At 44.4% G+C, this 23,893-nt stretch overlaps 2 protein-coding genes across 6 annotated transcripts in view; both read left to right on the forward strand.

The window, feature by feature from the left end:
* Positions 1 to 23,893, forward strand: part of HOXB3 (homeobox B3) — an 84,466-nt gene that overhangs the window by 20,766 nt on the left and 39,807 nt on the right. Inside the window, exon 1 of one of the 5 annotated variants that reach the window (XM_080979435.1) lies at positions 205 to 318. The exons of 3 other annotated variants lie outside the window; for them this stretch is intronic. The gene's annotated coding sequence lies outside the window, so the exon portion shown is untranslated. Of the gene's footprint in view, positions 1 to 204; positions 319 to 13,833; positions 14,051 to 23,893 lie in introns of those variants that run through there. One more of the 5 variants, XM_080979434.1, reaches the window with a different exon arrangement.
* On the forward strand, positions 18,667 to 21,534 carry HOXB4 (homeobox B4). Its single transcript, XM_080979513.1, has 2 exons — positions 18,667 to 19,215; positions 21,036 to 21,534. Exons 1-2 carry the CDS (start codon positions 18,795 to 18,797, stop codon positions 21,374 to 21,376), a joined length of 762 nt encoding a protein of 253 aa, XP_080835639.1. The 5' UTR covers positions 18,667 to 18,794; the 3' UTR covers positions 21,377 to 21,534.

A 23,893-nucleotide genomic window follows, 5' to 3' on the forward strand; every position in this document is an offset into this window, starting at 1 on the left:
TGTCAAATGGATAGGGTTTTATCTAGAAGTTAGATCGTAAAAATCGCCCAGACCTCAGCCAGATACCCCTCACTGGCTCTCAAAAGTCACGTGAGGTCCATAAAGTTAGTTTTATGGTTTTGGGGAGTTGACAATGTACAATATATTTCACATTCTCCAGAATGTTAAGTGACATTTTAACTGCCTGCTTTGGCTTGGAGAGGGGCAGGAATGGGAGATCACTTTTCCAGGCTAGATAAAGGCTTCTCCGTTGCTGGAATAGGAAGCACTGATGGTTCAGTGTTTACTCCAGAGGACTTAGAAACTGCTAAGCTTAAAGTAAGTTTCTCTTGAAATACTATCTGGTTAAATGACTTTTAAAAGGCTAGATTGCTAGAGATTGGGCGGGGGGGGCGGGGGGGGATTTCCGTCTCTCTTTCCAGCTTGCTTCTGTACAGTCTTAGCTAAATGAATTTTAAGGCCCCAGTACTCCCTTGGAGTGGCCCACGTTATGTATGTATGTATGTATGTATGTATGTGTATATATAGGCATATGGTTAGCAGAAGAAGAGGAAATAAGATGAAGCGTTCCATCTCGATGAATGGCGATGTCACTGCGGAGTGCTCCAAGGATTTTGCTCGAGGGAGAGAGGGGATTATGTATGACAACTTCGCTGAGGTCCTTGGTAGCTCTTGTAAAGCACTTTGCGGGTGTATTCAGGTATTGGGCGTGTATTGATGTCTAGGTCTTAAGCACACTTACTTAGAAGTGATTCCTATCAGAATCAGTAGGATTGATTTCGACGGCTTGCTTTCAACAGAGGCTGTTCTGTCTGCGTGTGTCTGTGTGTCCTGTGTGTGCGCACGCTGGGAAAGCAAAATGTAGACTTTGAGAGACAACATTGCTTTTTAACCGTGTGTGTGTGTGTGTGTGTGTGTGTGTATTCCTGAATAACTTACCTTCAGAACATTGGACGTTCACAATTTACCTCCCCCTCCCCATTCTTCAGTATTTCTGTCGTTCGGGACGTTTCCTTTGGCCTCCCAACCCCCACACCCCATTTTACAAGGTATCTTCCTTCGCTTCCTCGGTATACTTGTAATTTTCCACATGTTGCTGCTAACCATGGCCTGGGAAGTTCTCCTGCGCAAGCCTGGTGGAAATGAAGATCAAAGAGCATGTACTTTCCCGTGGATAGTGTCCTATGTAGTGCGTCCCCGTGTCTTGTGCAACTCTCTGCTATGCATATTTCCCCCCCGGAAGTAAGCACCGTGAATCAAGTGGGGCTTACTTCCAAGTCAATGTGCCCAGGCTAGTTGCTTGGCTGATATAAGGGTGGAAGAGACTGCGGTTTGTTAAATGGGGCAGGTTTCCATCTCGCCCACTTATGGAATCTTCTCTGTCCGAAGCAAGACGCCTTTGGAAAAGGGAAATGAGTTTTTTTGGAGGAGGGGAGAGATACTACTCCATGCCCCATAAATGTTTAAAACTTCCCGTTTCTTCCGTCCAAATAGGAAAGGTTCATCATAAAGGTAGCAGAGGCTTTCCAGACGGGGCCTAATCCAGATACTGATCAATGAATGTAAAAAATCCTCTTGTCTTGAGGATGCTTTAAGCATAAACATTCAGCACTTGACCTAAAGCTGTTTGACTCTGGACTTTAACGCGATTATGCCAAAGAGCTTTAGAAACTTCTATTTACTGTTGTTGTTGGATCAGCCAAATAAAATATTTTAAAACACAGGGAGGGAGTGGGACAAACCTTGTTTGAGTTGTGAAGCTTGCTTGCTTCTTACGTTCAGGAATAAGGGGCTGTATAGGATCTTAGATAAGAGGGAGCCCCAGGGCTTCAAAATGACAGCTGCATTCCATAGACTTCAATGGTATATGCAGTCTTCTCCTATGCAAACCTATGCACACTTATATCTGGGGTATATCCCACTGTGCTTTGTGGGGTTACCTCCGAATAAACTAGCACAGAACTGAAATGTAAGTTGTGTGTTGGCGTTTAAAAACAAACCACAAACTCATTCGGACTGATGAAATGAGATGTTGACTCTGCTGTAACCTCGCTATCAGCCCTTCTTCTTTATTCTACCTCGCTCCTCTTCATTTTAATGGAAATTACTAGTAAATCAGAGATTCAAAGAGGCCTTGCTTTTCCATAAGCAGAGCAGTTTCTAACTGATTTGCAGGCATTGTGGGTTTTGGGGTGTTGGTTTTTTTGCATATTTCTCCACTCGCTTTCAAAAATGAGCTGGTGCGAAGGAACCATTTTCCAACCTGAATTCTCTCTCACAAGTTCCATTTAAATGAATGGGGCCTAGGCAAGAGCAATATTCATTGAAATAGACTTTAAGTAAGTAACCCTGCTGGATGAGCTCTGGTGGCTTTGTGGGTTGAGGAATATTTTCCAAGTGTTATTCTCCCCCTTTCCTCCCTCCCCCCCTCCATTGCTTGAAGCTAGGATCTTTAGGGCTGTGTAACATTTGGTAGACACATGTCTTTCGGTGCAGGATAAAAGGGACCACTTTTGCTGCTTCTCCCTTCCTATCACATTTAGACCATCCTTCCTACTGTTTCTGAAGACTGTCCCCTATTGACTCTGTGCCCTTCTCTGAGAATAGGATCCGAGAACACACTTGACTGCAGTTGTGCCATGTGCCTGTTGATGGTGGCTTGCTGGCTTGAATGGGGAAAGACCACATTCTCTAAAAGCTTACTCCGAATGTCTCTCAGTACATAATACAGTACACCTTTCTTCTTCTGAAAAAACCCTTTGGAGTTATGACCCACCTATCATTAAGCACATCCTACTTCCATATAATTCAACTGAAGAGTTAGGCAGTTGCTTAAATATATTCCATTGAATTAAATGGAACTTTAACCTTGACTGGATCGTGCTCTTGAACACGAAATAAATGATTCAAACTTTAGGGGCTGCCACAAGCCAGTTTACACACGCATGCACACCTGTAAAACAGATAGATACATCTCCACAAAATGAGAGAGAAAAGAATGCTACCCGTTTAGGTTAGAGTTCGCAGGCTGTGCGCCAGTCATGCACTCTTATCTGTTCTATGAAATACTACGGTCTCATCGAATCTGTATCTGGTCTCAGGAAGGACGCCGACGTTTGGTATGGGAGCTCATACACATATATGAACGACATTGCTTTCCATTCCGGCCAATTTATTGGCACTGGGACACTGGGCAACAATCTAGACTATGGGCACGGAGTGAAGGAGTAATACCTATGGATGGGAAGAATGGAGATCTCTGGTTTCCAGGGTCGGAAAACAGAGGACCTTATTGCTAAGGAAATTTCCACCATCCATCCGTGAGTTTCTCCATTCCATAAACCTCCCTTTCTTCCTATCCAGTCCACACTTCTCTCTTTGCATGTTTGTGATTCATCTGCCTGTACGATTAATTCCCACGCCTATGCACCTACATACATACATACATTTCTCACTTGCGTATTGCGGCATATGTGGCAGGAAGGCTTGCGATCCTATGCAGGCTGACACTGCAGTCTTAACCATGCCTGAGTAAAGTCCTATTGCACTCAAATTCAATAAGTAAGTGGGGTTAGGTAAGTTGGGGGAGTATGCTCTTTGCAACTCAGTGTGCCATACTTCCGAGGAAACATGCCTAGGATTACGCGGCAGGACTGCTATCCCACACAGCCAAGGCAAGAAGGGCATCCTATCAGGATGATACCTGCGGTGTCTCAAGAGAACCAGGTCCAGCGTCCCATCCCTAGCACCTCGTTTGATCCTTTCCTTGTGTTTGTTGGGCTGATTCCATCCGGTTCCATTTTAATGGGAAGGGCATTCCGTGCGTCGAAAGAAAGACGGCACAAGGGAGGCCACCCCTTCATAAAGGTGACCGGTGGGTGTTTCCCTTGCTTCTGTCCTGCCCAAAACATCTAAAGAAGGGAAAGTAGAAACATCTCAGAATCTGTTAAGCCTGGCCACTGATCCGCAGTCCTAATCCTGACCTCCCTCCCCCGCGCCCCTCTTTAATCCTTTCCGCAAGCTAGAACTGTCCCAACAGAGGAGGCAAAATTCTTTAGGCTTTCTGTGCATATTCTCTGTTCATCTGCATTCAGAGTTAAGTCAAAGGTTCCCTTCTATAACTCACTTTTCTTCTCCTGGTGTGTTTTCCAAAGTTGCTTTCCTTTCTCCACAAACCCCAGTGTTTATTATGGCCAGTGGGAGTTTATAGTAAGGAAAAGTAGAAATTCCTCTCTTATCTTTTTCTTCCTATTCTTGTTCCTTGTTCTTAGTTTGTTTGCTTTTCCCTGCAACGGCTTGAGAAAGTCTTCATGGGAGAGTAAACAAGAAGGCAATTCTTCCCAGATACAGGAGAGTTTCACCAGAAAATTCTACTCACCCCCAATTGCCTATCGTGGTTTATTATTATTATTATTAATTGCAGTAGTGAAATTTCATTATATACAATGTAAATAGGAAACACTAGTCGTATATACAGCATATCTTGTAGATAATATCATATTCTATACAATTCTATACAATGGAGTTTGCATTATTAATAATAATAATAATAATAGTATTTTCTCTTCACGAATTATGCAAATCCGAATTTTATTTTTATATATTTTGCTCTTTTGATGTTTCTCCCTGCAATTTTTTTCTCTTTTCATGATATCACGCAGTGGAGAAGTTGCTACTACTGAACAAGATTCAGGGGTGGGTAGTAGTAGGAGTCGAAAACCGTCCATTCCAAACAGGAGGAAGTGAAAATTAAGACACATTGGTTTCAATAATATTGGTTAGGTACAGTGTCCGGTGGTTAGGTACAGTTTAGGACTGTGGCTTTTCTTTTCTTTTCTTTTCTTTTCTTTTCTTTTCTTTTCTTTTCTTTTCTTTTCTTTTCTTTTCTTTTTTGTACACCTCTGCTAGTAAAGTTATTGTAACAGTGATGGTGAATTTCAGGAGTAGTAGTAGTAGTCTGCTACTGTAATTAGCAGTTGTAAATAATAAACTGCACACACATACACATCCTCCCTGCCCCTCCCCCAAAGATCCCAGACCTTCCCAAAACAGAAGTGGGCCTCTTATGCATCCTGTTCGAATCTTTCCCAATTAATCTTTCCAGTCTATCCTCACAAATTGTGAAGGGGGGGGGTGTTGGGGAGGAGGAGACAATCTGCTCCAGACCAGCCAATATACACCTCTCTAAGTAGTACGTTTGTCAGGCGACAATAGTTGACTTCTTGACCACAAAAGGTCAGATCCAATGTTCTTTGAAGTCAATGGATAAACTCCCCTTGAACTCTGTTGGCCTCATGATAACCAGTCCACCCTATTCATTGCAGGCGCATGTGTGTGTATAAACCATTGTATGAATACCCCTTTCACACACACACACAACACACACACACACACACACACACACACACACACTCAAACACGACCTTATAGCCATCTACTCACTATGCATGAGCATAACCTGCAGAGATATTTATATAGATAGCTAAAGAAATAGATTTACTAAACTGGCCACAAAGCTTTTACATCTGGATAGAGTGGAGAAGTGTCTCTAAAATATTTGCTTTGTGGCTTGCAGGCACCTCAGCCCTACTTTGAAGCAATTGTCATGTAATGTGTTGTAGGAGAGCAGATTCAAGCACTTATGCCATGCAGAATTTTTGGCATTCCAAGCTTTTGCACAGATGTTTGGTTAAATATATACATTTAACTTGCAAGCTTTTCCACATGCCTGTGATGATACCCAACTCTAAGGTTTTTGTTTATCAGGGCCGTAGGCAAATGGATATTTAAGAACAAAGTGAAGTGGTTTATTTCCCCCCTGTCAGCTTCTGGGAATACACCTCCTATCCAAAATTGGGCCCTGAACTCACATCTTACAAGTTGATGGCATGTGTAGCAAAGTATGTAGAAGGGCTTTGATAGCGGGTGTGTGTTATTTTCCTTTCCTTTAGTAAACTGTATAGCAATGGTGGAGACAGTCTCTCTTCTCTTACAGTGCAGCCCTATCCATACATATCCAGAAGTAGTTCCCGTTGAGTTCAATGGGACTCTCAGGGATGTGTGTCTAGGACTGCACTCTTCCAAAAGCAAGAGGCAGAGAAAAGGATGCAGATAATCGCATAAGAATTTATGTTTGCTCCCGATTTCTGCCTTCTACCTGTACCCAAGTCAAATAACAGAATGGATCTTCCAGAGGTACTAATGGCGGAAATGAGGAGTTTAAGCCCATATTATGTTGCTAAAAACTGTTTTAATTCGGATATAGGAGGGGACTTTTTTGTATTTTTTTTTTTTTTAAGTACCCGGCCACAGGCACTAGAAGCAAAAATAAAACAGGACCTCGATTCCACCAACCTGAGCACTTTAAAATGCCATTTAGTTCAACGGGAGAGATTTAGGCACCTGCTTCATTCCATCAATAAAACCAACGGGACTTAAACTGTAATCCTATCAATACCAACCTGTGAGTAAGCCCCACTGAACACAGTGCGAGTCATGTATGAGACCGCACTGCATAGTGATCTTAACTTTGGCTGTAGGATGCCATAGGTGTCTCTGCCTGTCTCGCTCTTACTACACTCCCACCCACCCACATAATGTTCATTATTATATCTCTCTTTGCCCAACAAGGCATCATTTCATGGTGCAAAAGTGGTTGCTGAATTGTCTTGAGTTTGTTCCACCCCCCACCCCCTTTAAAAAGCACTGTAATCTGGATTAAAACACCAAAGAAAAATACCGCCCCTAGTCTTCTTGATTTAAAAATAATAGAAGCTGGCGGGTTTACGATTGTTTAAAACAACTGGTTTTAAAAAGCAGTTTCGCTGTTTTAACTATAAGGTCCTTCTCTCTCTCTCTCTCTCTCTCTCTCTCTCTCTCCTTTACCAGAAGAGAAAAGGAGAGGGATTAAAATCTGTGAAAGGATTTTAATTAAGAAAATTAAATGAAAAGGGGGCACAAATGAGTTGTCTTGAGGGGAGGGGGGAGAGAGCGCGAGCAGGAAGCAAAGCAAAGCTATTCTAAACGATTAAATCGCCATTTTAACAGTGTAATGGGGTTTGCATACTGAAAGAAGGGGGGGAACGGTCCTTATAGCTCATCAATAATTCATAGGAACTCGGGATCATTCCCAGGTCAGCAGACAGAGAGGTAAAGAGCAGCATCTATATAGGAGAACCAGCTCTTCTTCTCCCTCACCCCACCCCCGCCTGCCCGCCCCAAATCAAAATGCAATGGGTGACTCGTCCTCAAGTACTTGGGGGAGAGTCTCGCTTTAAGGCTCATGTTTTAGTGGTCTTTCACAACCCTCCACGCCTTCTGTAAGCTCTCCTTCCAAATTTCCACAATTCGGAACCACATTCGGTTTGTTGAAATTAAAACGAAGCAAAAAAACAAAAAACAAAACCACGCCACAACTGCAATTAAGAACAAACGAACGAGCACCCATTCTGATTTGGCCAAGTATATGCAGACAAGAACATAGTCGAGAGGAGGGGTGGCATGGCCTGGACAGGAGCTAATCTCAAACATTGTTTTCTGGGCAGCCCCTGGCAAGCCGCTGTCACTCAGCGTTAGTCTCCCTCCAGTCTGTAGAAAGGAGAACAACGATGATAGCCTGGGATGTTGTTGAAAAGGTGAGAAGTGAAAAATACTTTGCGGGGGGGGGGTGTTAAGGGGAGAAGATATAGCCTGCTAGGTGACATTGAGAAGCAAGTTTTCATAGCTGTTTTATCCCCACACGTATTGTTAGAAGAGGAAACGAATATCACCACTTTCCTGACTGCTTCAAACACGCTTCAAAATATTCATAGGAGCCATTCCCAAGCAAATAGAGGTGGTAGAGATGATACCAACTAGTACTTGAGTTTGCTTGTTTTCTTCTTCCCTCCTCCTCTATTTTTCCTCACCATTGTAAACCGCTTTGACTGCATTGGCGTTGCTTTATAAATGTGTTGGTTGGTTGCTTGCTTAGATGGACGGACAAAAGAAAGAAGTAAGACTGAGGTATCGTTTATATGAGATTATATATTTATTACTCCCTAATAAATCATTTGACCTATAGAAACACGTTGCCGACTTGGTTTCTGGGGGATGAAGGTTTGATCAGATGACATGATAGTACCAACATCTGTTAACAGGGTAATTGATCAGCACGTGCATATTCTTCATCCAAAGGTCATAGCCCTCTGTTCCATCCACACATGAAATAAACGTTAACTTTGAAGATGACAGTTTTGATTTGTGTCTCATAAGAAATCAACAGCTCCTGAACAGTTTTAATGCTCTTTCCCAAGTATATCACTTCGTCTCACAGCCCCAAATTCATCCATATATATGTGTGAGGGGTGAGTGTCTTAAAGGAATTTAGATCTTCCTTCCATGATTCTGTCTTTCCTCTCTTGGGCTGCTTTATTTAAAACAACAACAGTGCAACTGAGAATGAAATGTTCATTCTGCTTTGCTAGATCAGGGGAGGCAATTACGTTACAAAAAGGGCGCAACTCTTGGGTGCTTCCCCACGGTTGCCATACTCAGAGTAGACCCACTAAAATCAGGGGACTTGAGTAATTTAAGTGTTTATACTGAGTGTGGCTCAATACACCTCAAAATATTGCATCTCATGAAGGGGGTTCTTGCATGTTCCGTGGTTGCACCCAGAACCTAAGCCCAAGTGAAATGCCTCTCAACTAAGAGTGCGTAGGATTGCAACCTAAGCCAGTTCAGCTCTGTACTCTAAAGGGCCCCAGCTCCGCAAGTTTTTTATTTCGGGTTGTTGCTGTTCCTGACTTGGGTGCAAACTAACACTACCTGATCTTCTGTGATTTATTAAAACACGGTTTAATGAAGGTCCTGCTGCTGTTTCGCAGATGGAGGCACAAAAAAAGGCAAACTTCCCTTAAAATAAACTCTGCGAAGTATTATATCGGTGTGCGAAAGAGGGGGGTGGGGTAGCGAGATTGGAATGGGGGGGGCGGAAATCTCAAAAGCTTGTAACAACTCGGTATAACCAGCAGAGCCCGCTTCAGACCAATCCACCGCAGCTATCCAGGGTCACTTCCTGAGCCTTTCTGGCGAGCTCTTTGAAGAAGTCTTCATTTATCCCCCTGGAAGCTTCGCCCAAATGCACGGCGAGCCCCGCCCTCCCCACTGCGGGGTGGGGGGAGCCGCAAGCCACCTTCTGCAACCGTGCAGCACTAAAACGGCGAAAACAGGGGGCTCAACTATTGCAGCGGGTAACCCTCAAGTTGGCAAATAAAAGAAAGACTGGTTCTCAAGGCGTCGAGCCCAGCTGTCCTTTTCTTCGCGTCCCCTCCCCACCCCCCAGCACGCAGCACGCTTTTAAAGTGTGGTTTGGGAGGAGGGGGTGGATATAGGGATTGGAGGTGGGTTGCAAACGCTGAGTAAAATGAGGGGAAAAAGAAAGAAAGAAAGAAAGAAAGAAAGAAAGAAAGTCTGCGCAGGTTCTGAAGACTAGGAGAGGTGAATATGGTCGTTGGTAGATTGGATAGAACGCCATTATAGCTCCGAGGGGTCAAAAAGGCGAGGGTCAAAAGTTTAGGCGGTGCGAGACCGGGTCTTGTGTTTGAGGCTGATAGACTGGATGTCAGTGCTAAAGAGGAGAGGGAGGGGGGAGGGGAGGGGAGGGAGGGGATGATGGTGTAGCGTGGGGGGAGGGGAAGAGACCTTGCTTGTTTACTGGCTAGAGATGAGAGAATACGATCGCGAGGTAAGAGTTAGGAAGTGTAGAGAGAGGCGACTCAAAATGTTACAGAGCTGTTGTCTATGCAAGGGAGACAAGGTGGAGCTGGGAGGCTGGGGGCAGGCAGGTTAGCTGGGATGATGAGGTGGTAGCATTTGGAGCTTGATATTGGGGGTGCCTTGGATCGATCGATCTCTCTTTCTAACTAAATACTGTACTGAACAGTTTGGACTCAGTGCCGCAGGCAGTTCTTCCTGGGTAAGGGCCATTAGAGTGAATGGAACTACGCAGGATCGGGGCAATGCCTTCATTCATTCACCACAATGGCGTTTGCGCATAAGAGCTTTCTGCTGGATCACAACCTTCTAGTCGGCGCAGAATTAGAACACACACGTTTGTTCTTTTGAACAGTTTCTTTTTCTGTACAAGCTCTTTAACTGCTGTAATCATCTATGTATACTATAAATTAAAGAGCTATAATATATTAATTCAATAACGTGGATTATTATTATTATTATTATTATTATTATTATTATTATTATTAAAGCATAATAAATCCTTGCTACACAGCGAACATTTATAACGTAATATTTTAATTAAAATAATCTTTGTAATCTTCCACACATCCCCATGGGGAAAATAATCACTGAACCAAAGTTGGACGGGTGTTCCCAGGGTAAAGATGTATGCTTTTCTGAAATCAAATAACTATAAAAATACGTATCACGTCATTAAAATGAATAATAAACAAAGGAATTGGAAACAATATAGGATGTGTCAAAGAATGCTTCTAAAAGATTTTATCATAAGCTCCAAGCTGTAGGGGATTTGGGGCAGAGTCCAGCATCCATTTCCCATATGCAAACAAACCCTGTTGATTTTTTTAAAAAAACTACCTCGGTTTTGCTCAGCGCCCATTCATTTCGGTCTTGCGAAGGATAAATTTCAGCCTTAATCCTCTAGTAATATAGGATGTGAAGCATCCCGGAAGTTCTCCTATGCAACTTCCTGTTGGGGTGTTCTGTAAAGTTTTACGGATTAACTATCAGGGATTAATGGGTTAATAACTATGACTTTGTCTTTTAGGGAATTAATTGCTGTAGAGACTTTGCCTTTTAAAACTGGAAAGCAGTACTAACACTGTCTTAAAATAAATTGTCGGATACTATCTTAACCTTGGATCTCCCACAATACTGATGGGTTCTGAGCTTGCTTATTGTCAAGGCATTTGGAATCTGGGGTTTGTTTCACTTTATTATATTCATTTTCTTTAGATAATCATATACTGTCCTTCAACGTCAGAGTATTCGAAGAGAGACTATTCCATATTCCCGAATTTGATTAATAACATTTAATACGTTTACTTTTCCTTTTGATAAAAAGCGCCTTTTGTTTAGTCGATTGCAAATCATCTCACATTTAGGAGGGATTGTCCACTTGCTTCAGGATCCTCTTAAATTAAGAAGATAACTGAAGTTAAGAGTCTTAACGGTGTCTTCACAGAGGCTTAGCAATGCAGTGGTAATTAACCGTTTTCTGCTCATTAATACATTGCTCAGTCAAACGGCTGAGAGGAATCGAATATTCGATTGGCTGACAGATTTAATTTCTAAAACTCTGTTGCAAAAGTGTTAGGGCATGCACCTCCTCTGAATTGATGCGTGTGTGTTTGTGGATCATTCCTCATCCGAATTACTGGTGCAGAATATATTCGGCAACAATAAAGAACGAACCAGGCCGGATTAAAGTCGACAGTAAAATAAATAAATAAATCATTTTAATTTCGAATGAAGGGGTTGATCTCAGCGGTTAGGATAATGGTACAGTTGGAAGGGAAATTTATGAAACCATTCTAAGTACACACACACACACACGCAGACCGCAGAAGCACCTGAGCTCCTGTTCTTCCTTTCTTATAACTCTCCTGTTCAACATTTAGCGGATTAAATTGAATTTAGCGTCAGTAAATTCTATATGAGGAACAGTTCCCCCCGCCTTGTTGCACGATGTAGGTAGAAAGGAGCGATTCACTGCAGAACCTCCATGAATCAGAACCACGTAGTTGGCTACCAGCTAATTTATTTGTGCTCAGATCCTAAACATGTTGACTATCAAAAGCAAGCCCCACTGAAAAGAGTGAAATTCGTTTACAATAAAGCATGTTGTAGGATCTGGGATATAAAGTCCTGTTAAAGGTCAGGAAGACCCTATTGTTTTAAGTGTAAATATTTAGAACCAGGGGTGACAAGTTGCTGTTTTACCCTAGTTGCTTGGGCGTAAGCTTCGGACTAAGTCCAAACCCAAGTGGTTAGGATGGAGGTTTAAGCAGAGTTACTGAGTTGTAAATTGCGTTGTCCCTAATTTGGAGTAAGAGGTTTAAGGGGGTTGTAGTTCGTGTGTTTAAAGGCACACCCGATCCTAAGCAAGAGGGTATTTCTACATCCAAAATGCATTTCTTGAGAGGTGCGTCGCATAGAAATGGTTGGTTTCCATATATCTCCATTCGGATATCTAATCCCAAATTGGTTGAAATGCAAAAGCAAAAAATTATAATATTAGCATTTCAAGGTGTGTATTTGCGTGCGTACTCTCCCATAAAGCAACACAGGTTAATTGTAACGAACTCTTGAGGCTTTTTTTGCTTGGTATTTATGAAAGATCACTATAAACGGGCTACATTTTAAGCGTAACTTGGGCGATCCATCTCTAGGCTTCTCTAATTACTACAGTTATCTCTGAAGCGCAGTCATCACCGCTCCAGGTTTGTGCAATAATAAGGGAGGGAGAATGTGAGTGGGTAACAACTCCGTTTGTTTTCAGAAGGTTAAAATCATCTCGGTATGAATTTTCATGGCTCACACAAGCACACGCTTCCTTTGCTCCCAGTACAGATCCCCGTGTATCTTACCGTTTAAGAGTCAATTTGCCACCATAGCCTAGCCCTCTATAGGAAGAGCCGTTAGGGATAAAGAATCCGAGAGAACAAGGGGATAAGCTGCTATTGGACGAGCTTTAAAACCCGTTGGTGGCGAAAATGAGAGCGAGAGGTTATTTCTACGAGTCCGCCCCCCACCCAAGACAATCCATGTAATGAGTTATTAATAGAAATAATTTAATGCCAATTGACTTTTCGATAGACTTCTCATGCCATGCCTCTGTCAAGTGCAGCAGGTAACCTGCTCTACAGCACACCGTGTGTGTGTGTGTGTGTGTGTGTACCTGTAGAATAGATGGTGAACAATACATACATCGAACAATAGGCAGCTACGGGCCTGGAAAGCTCAAGCCTTCACAATCCATTACATTCTTGAAGCTAGACCTTTGATGAGTTAGGGTAACACCTCTGGTGGCTTCAAAGGTAGAGTTTCTTCCCAACAGATTTCCTTCCGGAATTACTTTAACTGGGAGAAGGGAGGGGGAATATATGACATAAGCGTAGGTGACATTCAGCCGCAGTTTTGCTCGTGATGGGAAAAGGCACAGAGATTTCGGAACATGTACTTTTTTCCCTCCCTCCCCCTTTGAATCCCCGTATCATTTCTCCGTATTGTGTTTTATTCAGTGGTCGTTGTTTCTTTTCTTTTTTTCCGGTGGGAGGGAATAGATCCTATGAATGTGTGAGGAAAGTGTGTTTAAGTTTGAATTTGGAAGGAAAAAAGTTTTGGTCCCGAAGCCAAAAAAAGGGGGGGGCACATCAGCTGAACAATAATTTATGCATGTGTTTATTTAATGCATATCTAGATGCACGCATAAACAGGCTCAAGTGACGTGCACATATTCGTAAATTCATCTATCTATCTGCACACGCGCGCGCATATGTCCTCGCACATTTCTCTTTTGCATAAGCATCTACTGGCCAAAGAGCAACTTACAAAGAGACTGAAAAAAGTCGCAGGCGCTACAGAGAGGAAAGCCTGCATTAAAATTCCTTGCCGTGGCATTTCCCCCACCCCTCCAAAGTAATGACCTGGGTAAAATTCAATATGACCGAGAGAACTATGCAAGCGTATTATAGAAAATGCAAGAGGGAGAGCCCCGGAGTGGGGTGAAACTCAGGTCAGCGCGTCTAACAAATATTAAAATGTTGGAGGCGCTGGGGACACGCCTAGCTGTTTAACAAAGACTGACAAAGTATGGAGATTAATACGAAAACTTGCGGGTATCCGAACCGAAAACGCTCAGTTAGGCCTACGGCTCCCTGCAAGCTGGTAGCCAGCTATTCCTTAGGCTTTAAAAGGCAATCGCAGTGGGAGGGGGAGGAAAGGAAAAGGAAGAGATTTCCTATCGTGGAAAAAAAATAATCTTTGACATGGAGGAAGGAGAGATACGACGGAAGGATCCAGTTTTCCGGTTGGTGTTTCGGGTTCTTTTTATTGTGGTTGTGGCTGGACCGCTTGGGAAAGGCTGCTGCGTTTTGTATCCTGTCTTGCACGGGATGATTATTTTTAACTGCGCGAACAAGGGGAGGGGGGTTGTAAACGCTTCAGTTTTTGTACCTTGGGGAAAGTGTGTGGGGAGGGGAGGTATAAGAGTTGAAGGAGAAGACCTCCAGGCTTTTTATGCTCTCAATCCAGAGAAGGGTGATGTGATTGCAAAAAAAAGAGGCTCGATCCCTAACGCATTTCCTCGGAAGTAAGTCTATCCGTAGTAAACTGGAGCTGATCTGCTAGGTCGACGTGCAGAAAAGCAGCCTTGAACGCTGAGGCAGGCTCAGCAGTTACCTAGATGGGGGTCCTGAAAGTAATAGAGAGGGGAGAGGGAAGTTCTCCTGCACAAGCCCCCCCCCCTCATTGCGAGGAACCGGATTCACGCGGTGATCATACCCAAGGTAGCCAGAAGATAACAGTTATTAGTAGTAAAATAATATTTGCATATATTGGCAGGTGCTTTGAGTTTGATGTTGTGCGGGCATGGGGGGAACGGGACACACACATTACTGGGACACCCGAGTAGTGTCCGAAAGGTGTGCACCCTCTGTGGCAAGCAATTGCCCAGTCGTCCTTTCCTATCTGTTTGAACTTTATTGTAGTATGCAAACAATGTATTGTGGGTCCCATCTGCTTGGAAACTCTGTCGTTTTAGGGCTTCATTAACTTGCCTCTTTGAAATGCAGAGAACGCCTGAGCTAAATCTGTCTTTGCAAACTTCCGAAAAGTTGAGACGTTTTTATTAGAGCAATCGAGAGTGACCAAAACAAAACACGGATGGTTGGGAGGGTCGGGGGGGGGGGGAGGTGTATCTTTTGATTTGGGGACAGCAGGCTGTTGTCCATGCCTCTGTGTGTGCGTGGTGCGCGGGGGGGGGGGGCTTTTGGAGAGGGTGGAAAGAATCGAACATTTCTGCTAGACGCTAGGGGTGCTGGTGATACTAGGATGAAACCCCCCTTTGTCTATTTGCGCAAGGCATTCTAAAAAAGTGGCGGTGGCGCTTTAAATAAAAAAAATTATATATATAAATAAAAGAGTAGGCCTAGCTATTCGTTTTCCCGAAAAACCCATGTCTTGAGACAAGACTGGATGGAATACAAATGAAACAGGAGAGGGCGGGGGAAATGAAAAATGGAAGCGATCAAGGTCAGGAGAAAGAGGAGAGCGGATGTCTCAAAGGTGTATAACTGGTATACCTTTGTGTCTGGTAGGCTTCGTGGAAGGAAAGTTCTTTCTCTTTCTCTCAGCGCACTGGAGTTGGCCTGCAACTCTGGAAAAGTGCCCTTAGTCCTAAATTAGGTAATGATTCCCACTGAAACAAATTATTCCGAGTATGGTGTGCTTTCAAGTCGGACTTGTCTCTGTTCTTAGTAGACAAATCTGAAGCTGCGATCCCGAATTTTCTGTGTTGTCGCCCGACAATATATTAGCCCCACTTAAACAACCGGGGCAGTTATGGGTTCCCCTCGCCCGACCGGGGTGGCGCACTTTACAAATAAGTTGCGACATATTAGTTGAATTAAACGGTGACCTGGTGAAATGCATGGGAGGTGGGGGTGGTTGAATCCCGGGAACCTCGTTACTGACTTGAAAGCAAGCCCTATTGAAACCAGCAGCTCTTACTTCCATGTAAATACGTTCAGGTTCGGGATGCCCGTGTTGGAAAACTGATGCCTTCGGTGCTGGAGGGTGTGCTCGCACGGACCATTACCTGGAAGTTGGAGATTTGGATTCCAGTGGCATGGACTCTCGGGGGTATAGGCTTAATATGGCATTATGAATTAAAACACAAACGCCTTGTCTGTTATCTAACCAGCATCTGTTGTTGTAGGCAGCGGGTGTAGAGACATGAATTAACGCAGCCTTCGTGCCACGGGTTTGGTTGTTTGGGGGAGGAAGGGGGCCAACAAGAAGAATGTCTGAGTTGCTGCTTTGACTTTTTCCAAACTATTTTTTGACTCATGTGGGAGGCTGGTCTCGAAACACGTGCGTTTCTTCCTCCTTTGCTCCCCGGCTAAACGGTTTAAAACAGTAATACCAATAACCTCTTGCCTATGGTAGTATATTCGAGACATAGGAGAAACGAAGTGTCCTCACTAATAGGGCCATAATCTATTGCTCTGCTCTGATACAGTTTCATCCAGCGTGAAGACACCTCATAGGTAGTCCAGTGTCAACTGCTGACACTGTTCTACCTGACGAAGAATTATGTGTAACCCGAAGGATTCCCTATTCCTACACTAAGATAATATTGGGACCGCTTCCTTTCTTTAATTTTTTAAAAAACCGCAACACGAATTCCAACGCGTCTCATTTTTCCAGACCAGCAGCCTTAACAGCTATCTACATAGAACCGCGCTGCTCCCGACTTCCTGCCGCAAAAGGTTCATTACTTACACAAACTGCATATTTTATTGCTTTATATCCCCCTTTTTTCGGAAATGAAATTCCTTTGATCCTCCCCCATTCCTCTTCCCTAGGGTGAAAAGGGATGGAATTGCCCTATGTGTGTTGGGGGAGAGCCACACCCTGTTTTCCTGTTTATATTTGTATTTTTTTTAAGATCTCCCTCCCTCCAATAAAATCATATACGTGCCTACTCAGAGTTAAGCCCCATTGCGTTCAGTGGGACTTACCCCTGGGTAAATGTGTGTTAGACAACCAAATTATCGGAATAAGCCTAATGTTATTCCTTATTACAACGAAATCGCGCGAACAGGGTCGTTTTAGTTCTAATTAAACGATAAATCTCACTGAAGTGGATTGGGAGTGACTTTGTTTCTGCTTAGATCCTCCAACAGACTTTCCTTCTTTCCTTCCTTCCCTCCCAACTTTTCTGGACTACCTTTCTGCAACAGTATTCCTTCTGCGGAGGAAGAAGCAACAGTGGATTACGCGACAGAGTTGGGCTAACAACCACTCGATTTTGCGACGCGTGTTGCAAGCAAATATTTCCAGACATACCTTCCTCCTGAAAAACGGATTATTTGTTTTTTATTTTATTTTATTTTATTTCGCCCACTTTTCCTCTTCGCTGTAAGCCAAAGCGGAAGACTTCTAGCCAAACTCAAAGGAGAATATCTCTCTCTGTCTTCTGTATGTACCCTGTAGATCCGAATTTGTGTAAAAGAAGCTGCGTCACAAATTCGCATCTAGGGGAATATGTAGTTGACACAAACGCTACGGAACGCATCCCTCAAGACGAAGAAGGAGGAAAAGAAAGGGAGGAAAAAAGGACGAAGCAAATCGTTAAAAGACTTTCCCTTCAAGGACTATTCCGTGTTGGTGGTGTGTTGTTTTAATGCCAGTGGGTCCCCCCGCCCCGCCCCCATCTTTTAAGCATCCAGACAGGTTGATTCAAATTATCGGGTATCTTCTGCGAAACAGGAAATTCACAGGGAGAAACAGAACAGTTCTTCCCTTCTGTGCTCAATATGCTTGCAGAAATTGTTCTAGAACCATGCCTTTCTGTAAATAGGGCTGAGAGAAAACAGGTCTCTAAAGATTACCTGTTTGGTGCCATCTGTGCGCAGGCGCCACTCAGCACTCAGAAGAGACAGGTCCCTGCCCCGAGGGCTTCCAAAAGGGGTGGATACATTGCGTCTTAATGAAAACGGACATTTAGGAGATAGATAGGAATATGCAGGGTATGTTCCCTTACTGCAATACTACTTTAAAAAGCTATTTATGCAACTGGATTTTGTTTTATCCATCGTATTGTAGACTAACCCTAACTCTTCCTGCTCCTCTGTCTCCACGCTTTTAAAAATGTATTTTCTCCTCCTGACCGGGGTGGGGGGAGAACCAGTCTAAACCAGAACCTGTCTTTTAAAGGGATGGGTAACCCGAATTAGTTAATGGCGTTTCTATCGATCTCAAACGAGCTCTATCTATCTTTGCCACCGGCCGGGCTCTATCACCAAAATTTAGGCAGGAGCTAGAAGATTAATGCATCATAAACCGAGGAGAATGTTTCCTTTCCTCCGCGTCTCCTATTTGTTCAGACTGCATGTGTTGTTATTTTGCTTTTTTACTTCGAGGCAAACTCTGCCATGGGGAACCGTGTGTGTACACTCTCACATGCACGCTCGCCAGAGTCGACAGTGATTTTAATTCAGTCAATGCACCGGGTGGGGGCACTTGGATTTTGTGGTGCCTTCTTGGCTATGGGATGATAGATTTCTTCCGGATATGAACTTATGTAAATCCTGATATTTAAAAAGTAAATAAGGATAACTGTTCCGCAATGCGGAGTCCCACCTAGGTTCCTGAGTGCATTTATATGTAAAGTTAAGTCCAATTTACTTTAAAACAACCTGCTTCCAAGTTGACTATGTGCTGGCAACGGAAAGGCTAAAAGCGTCCTCCCCCCTCCTTCCCCCCTTCTTGATTATTTCCTTATCCGGGAATCCCAGGCAAACCTCTCCATTGGTTCCTGGGGTCACATGGACATCTAACTTTGTTCAGTTGACGGCAAAAGTAGGAGGGCTCTTCGAAACAGGAAAACGAGTGAGAAGGGGAGGGGAAGGAAGGGAGAAGGGGGAAGGGGAGGGGGCCCCGAAAGAAATAGGAATAAATTTTAGTATATTTTTTGGGGTGTGCGTGTGTGTGAGTGAGCGGGAGTGTGCGTGCCGGCGCGCGCGCGCCCTTTTGCAATTCCAAAATTAATGGCCATGAGTTCGTTCTTGATCAACTCCAACTATGTGGACCCCAAATTCCCACCATGCGAAGAATATTCCCAGCACGATTACCTTCCCAGTCATTCTCCGGAATATTTCGGCGGCCAGAGGCGAGAGGAGAACTCTTTTCAACCCGAGGCGTTGTACCCAGCGCGGTCCGCCTGTAACCAACCATCCTATCCTCCATGTCAGGGCTCTGGGCACCCGGCATCGGTCCTGTCTCCCAGGAGCCAGCGTGTCCATGCTCCAGCTGGACTTCAAAACCATCTCTCCGAATCAAACCACACTTGCGAATCCATCACGCCAAGCCCACCGCCTTCCTGTAGCCAAAACTCTCTCAACCAAAGCCCGTCCTCTTGCAAAGAACCGGTAGTTTATCCTTGGATGAAGAAGGTTCATGTTAGCACGGGTAAGTGAACCTTAAAGTGCCGTTCGCTTTATACTAACCTGCACCTCAAAGTCTTGTTGGGAAGAAGAAGAAGAGAGAGAGAGAGAGAGAGAGAGAAAAGCTTATTGCCCCCGTTGTAAAAGAACCATTCCCCTTGGAGATTTATGGTCTCCCTGTTTGCAGAGCGCTATAATTACATCCTCCATAAATTTTTATTGCTCTTCTTGGCCAACTGCCTTTGAAGTCCCTGTTAACATCCTCCTCCAGTTTCTTTCTTTCCCTTCCTTCCTCCCCACCCCCCCATCCCGTCCTTTATTCTTTTCTTCCTTTCCTTCCACTGGAGAACGTTCCCCAGGAAAAGTTTGAAGGAGGTACGGGGTCTTTTATTTTCATTGTCGGCTTAAATTGTATTGAAGTAGAGAGTTTCAGCAAACTTCTACTTTGCCTTTCTCCAAGGCTGGGGGTTGCGGGGCGGTGTTTGTTTTAAGATGGTCCCTTCAGAGCAACGTTTCAGAGAAGGATGTCTCGTGGGTTTCAATGGGAATGACTTCCCAGAGGGGGAAAAGAAGGTTGCTTGTCTTACGATCGAGGGGTTTGTTTGTCTTACATGTGGGGCAAACTTTATAGAACTTTGAGGTGCACAGGCAACTCCTTCGTACACGTGCAGGAGCCTTAGGCAGCTCGCTAGCTCGATCCTCAAGACGCTTGAGTCGGTGTATTTGAATTTATGCCTATTTAGCGACAGCGATTTGACTGTATTTAGTTCAACCCAAGCATTAAGGCTGAACGGAACTGCAGAGCAAGTTGTAGATCTATTTCGCACTCAAGACTAATGCATTATTAGGGTTCTGATACGCATATATGCATTCGGCCTTCCTTCCGTCTCTTCACATTTAGTTACCCAAAGGCTAGTAACACTTAGAGGCTGTAAAACGGAGTGCAGGGCTGTTACGTGATGCTAGGGTTCATAACTGAATGCAACCCACTCCTCGTCTCGCTATCACTCTCGTCCTTTCTCACTTAACACTGTGATCTATCCTCTGGAGTAATCAGAATGATTCCAATGGGATTACTCTACACTGCCGTTTAAGCGCAGCTGTTTGAAAGCTTGGAGGACTTAGGCGACCTCTGGACCAGGAGAACAGCCTGGCTTTAAATAGATTAGTGGTTGCTTTGTGTTTTTTTAAAAGAGCTGTGTAAGGCTTAACATAGATGCAACGAAGCAGGAAGGTAGACGCGAAGATTTAGGCAGTGAATGGGGTGCATTGGGAGACACTGGGTGAGAGGAAAGGTCAGACAGGGAGACACTCGTTCAAGCGATCAGAATCAACCTTGTGTAACCCTCAAAGTTCTAAAAGTAAACTCTGGATACACCCACAGGAATGGCTGGCATTCGGGCAGTCCAATCCTATGCCTCTTTACCCAGAGGTAAGCCCCGCTGAGCTCCCCTCCTGTGTGGATAGATATTAGAGACTTACAGTCCCACTGAGTTTGATGGGACTCATTCCTATGATCGTTTAGATGGGAGCAAACACGGTTAAGCTCCGTGGGACTTCCTTCCCACGGGTCTCCTTTCCGAGTAGGAGGTAAATATCCAGGCTCTTAGAGCGTCGCTGGGGGAGGGGTGTGGTTTGGGGGACTTGTTTTGTAAAGGGTTGTGGCGTCTTCCAGGAGCCTTTTTTTCCAAGAGAAGGTCGTGGTTTCTGTTTCGTTTTAAAGGGGCAGAAGAAGAGTAACGCTCCCCACCATCTCCTCTCCCCCCCCAACCCTGCTCCCCTCCTTGTTCCTGCTCTCTTTCTCTCTCCCCTGCCCCACTCCTCCTTTTGTGTTTCTACATTCAGTCAACCCCAACTACGCGGGAGGGGAGCCGAAGCGTTCCAGAACAGCATATACCAGGCAGCAAGTCTTGGAGCTGGAGAAGGAATTCCACTACAACCGCTACCTCACCCGGAGGCGGAGGGTGGAAATCGCCCACTCGCTTTGCCTGTCCGAGCGCCAGATCAAGATATGGTTTCAAAACAGGAGGATGAAATGGAAAAAAGACCACAAGTTGCCCAATACTAAGATCCGTTCCAATTCTGCAGCCAGCCTCTCGGCGCAAGGCGCGGGAGGAGGTGCCCAGGACCGAACCAATGGACCAACCCCAAACCCCAGCGCCACCCCGACCACCACCACCCTATAACTGGCCTTTGAGCGTGGCGGCCCGCGAGTGTGTGTGCGTGCGTACGTGTGTGTGTGTGCAGATCTGTGTGTTTAAGAACTGATGTGTGAAAGGGAGGGAGGCCTGGTAGTTTTCCTGTTCCTGAGGGAGAAACATGGGGGCGTATGGGGGGAGGGGACTAGTGGGTGGGTGAACTGGGACCACTATTTATACGAGGGGAGAAGAAACAAAGAAGGATGAGTGGGTTGGGGTTTTTTTGCGGGGGAGGGGGGGTTAGTTCTTTGGCCGGAAAGCAGGGTTGCCGTGTTGGGGGGGGGTAGCTCCTCTGTTCTATAGGAGATGGGGTTTTCAGATTTGGCTAAGATGGATCCCTTTTTCATCCTTAATCAAGCCAAACTCGGGCCCATTTGTCATGTTTACTCTCGCGTACAAACGAAGGACCTTATGCCAACCATTAGCGCGACAGCTAGAGTCGTCTTTAATAAATGAGGCCCGGTTTCACCTAAGGAGAACAGGACTCTCTCTCTCTCTCTCTCTCTCTCTCTCTCTCTCTCTCTCTCTCTCTCTCTCCTTTCGAACACCCGCTTCTTCCACCCTACTCACCCCACTAGCCAGAAACCCCAGTTTAAACCCAGCCATTTACCCACAAGGCGACAGAAAAGTGTTGTTGGCATCTGCTAAACACAGCTCTAGATAGGAGAGGGATTGGAAAGGGGGGGAAAGAATTCTCACAGCCCTCTAAGGACTTTACTGGATGATAAATATTGTAATATTCCAAGTAAGGAAGGGCATCAAGCGGCGGCGGGGAGGGGGTGAGAATCGGGGAAGGACACAAAATAAAAAAAAGAGGAAGAAGCAATATAATTTAAAGGTGGCAGGGAAGTACTTCAGGTTAATTATCTAACCTGGAAGACCTGGAAAGCGGAGAAGGGCAGTGCATTTCAGTCTATAAAGTTGATTATAGCATAAGGCCATCTGGGTTCCAGCAGCCATGAAAATGGAACGGGTGGGGCGGGGGGCTGCTTTGTAAATAAGGATGCGCCTTCGCTGCCTTCGCTTCAGTTTTTGAAATGAATGTGAAGATAAAGATGAATTTTCAGGAAATTCCCTAGAGAAGTAAGGCGTGAGGAAAGGAATATGGGTATTCTCTGCTCTCGCTTTCTCTCTCCCCCCCCCCTTTCCATCTCTCTCTCTCTCTTGTCCCCCCTCATTCTCTTCTCTCACCCTTCTCTCTCCTATACTGTATATGACATTCCGAAATGGTGTGATTCCAGAGAACTTGAGGGAGGGGGGGAATATAACACTCCCCTCCTTTCGTTCTGTATAATTACCTCTTGTTGTTTTGTGTGATACCCATAAGAACATGTATATAGCAGCAGCCACGGTGGAAAAACAACAACAACCCCGAAATAAAGCATTTATGGTGAATACGGTTGTCCGTGTCTTTCAGGGTATCTGAAATAGTCGCGACATTATTCCTTTGTTCTGATACTTTTGCAGACCCCTTTTCTATTCGACCAGGTTTTTATTGTTGTCAGTTTCCAAGCCTGCACTTCCCTAATGGAAACAAAAGATGTTTGACCATAGGGTATATCCTCCTTAACTACAGCTAAGCCTTATATGAGGTGATTTATTTCCTCTAAGCATGCATTAATGTGGTTACATTTTGCTTTCCAAACTGGTTCAAACTAAAATAGTAGTCTGATCGTTAAATTTCTACCTGGATATTGAGACTATAAAGCAGCAGTGTGTTTTCCAAGAGATGTTTCTTCTCTGTCTTTTATTTTCTCCCCCCGTCCCGAGAAAAGCTACCTTCTTCAAGGTATTTAATACATTTAATGACCATAATTTTTGCACAGATGTTTCTCGGTGTTTGCAGGTTTTCTGTGTATTTTTATATTACAAAGGAGCCAGCCGCTGCAATAGCTCAAACTCTGACAAGCAAATAGATAATCAAGAAGACAAATGACTTCTTTTGTGCTCCATAGCTCTTGTATTAATTTTCATTTTCTTTCTCATACAAAGTATCGAAAATACTGTTTAGGACGAAATAGCATTCCAGTTCTAAGTTACAAATTTTGCGTGTGTGTGTGTGTGTGTGTTTGGAGACGGATTAGAGACCATGCAAAGAAAACAGTAATTTTCTCTTTTAAAATCCCTACTCCTGTCCCTAATACGGTCTTAACACGGTTTGTACCTTGGGGCAGAATCCAGCGGGATGTTCTCCTGCAAACGCTCCATTGCAATGGAGGTCGTATTCATTTCAGTGGAGCGTGTGCAGGAGAAGCTCCTGCTGGGTCTTGCTTTGAGCAGTGCGCAGGAAGTAATTTCCACATGAAGGTTAAAATACTCCAGGAACCTTCCCTTAGGCCACTTGCTATCCATTACTCAAATCGTGTGTTACGTTACTGCTTTATTGTACTATCAGAACATATATCTCGATGGGGTTGATACCGATGGCCCAATCCGCCATGCTCACTGTGAACTTAATTTTAATGCGTGTGCATAACCTCCTCTTCCACATAAGATGGCAGACTC

This window comes from Podarcis pityusensis, assembly GCF_964106645.2.
Source record: "Podarcis pityusensis genome assembly, chromosome: 13".
Classification (NCBI taxonomy): Eukaryota; Metazoa; Chordata; class Lepidosauria; order Squamata; family Lacertidae; genus Podarcis; species Podarcis pityusensis.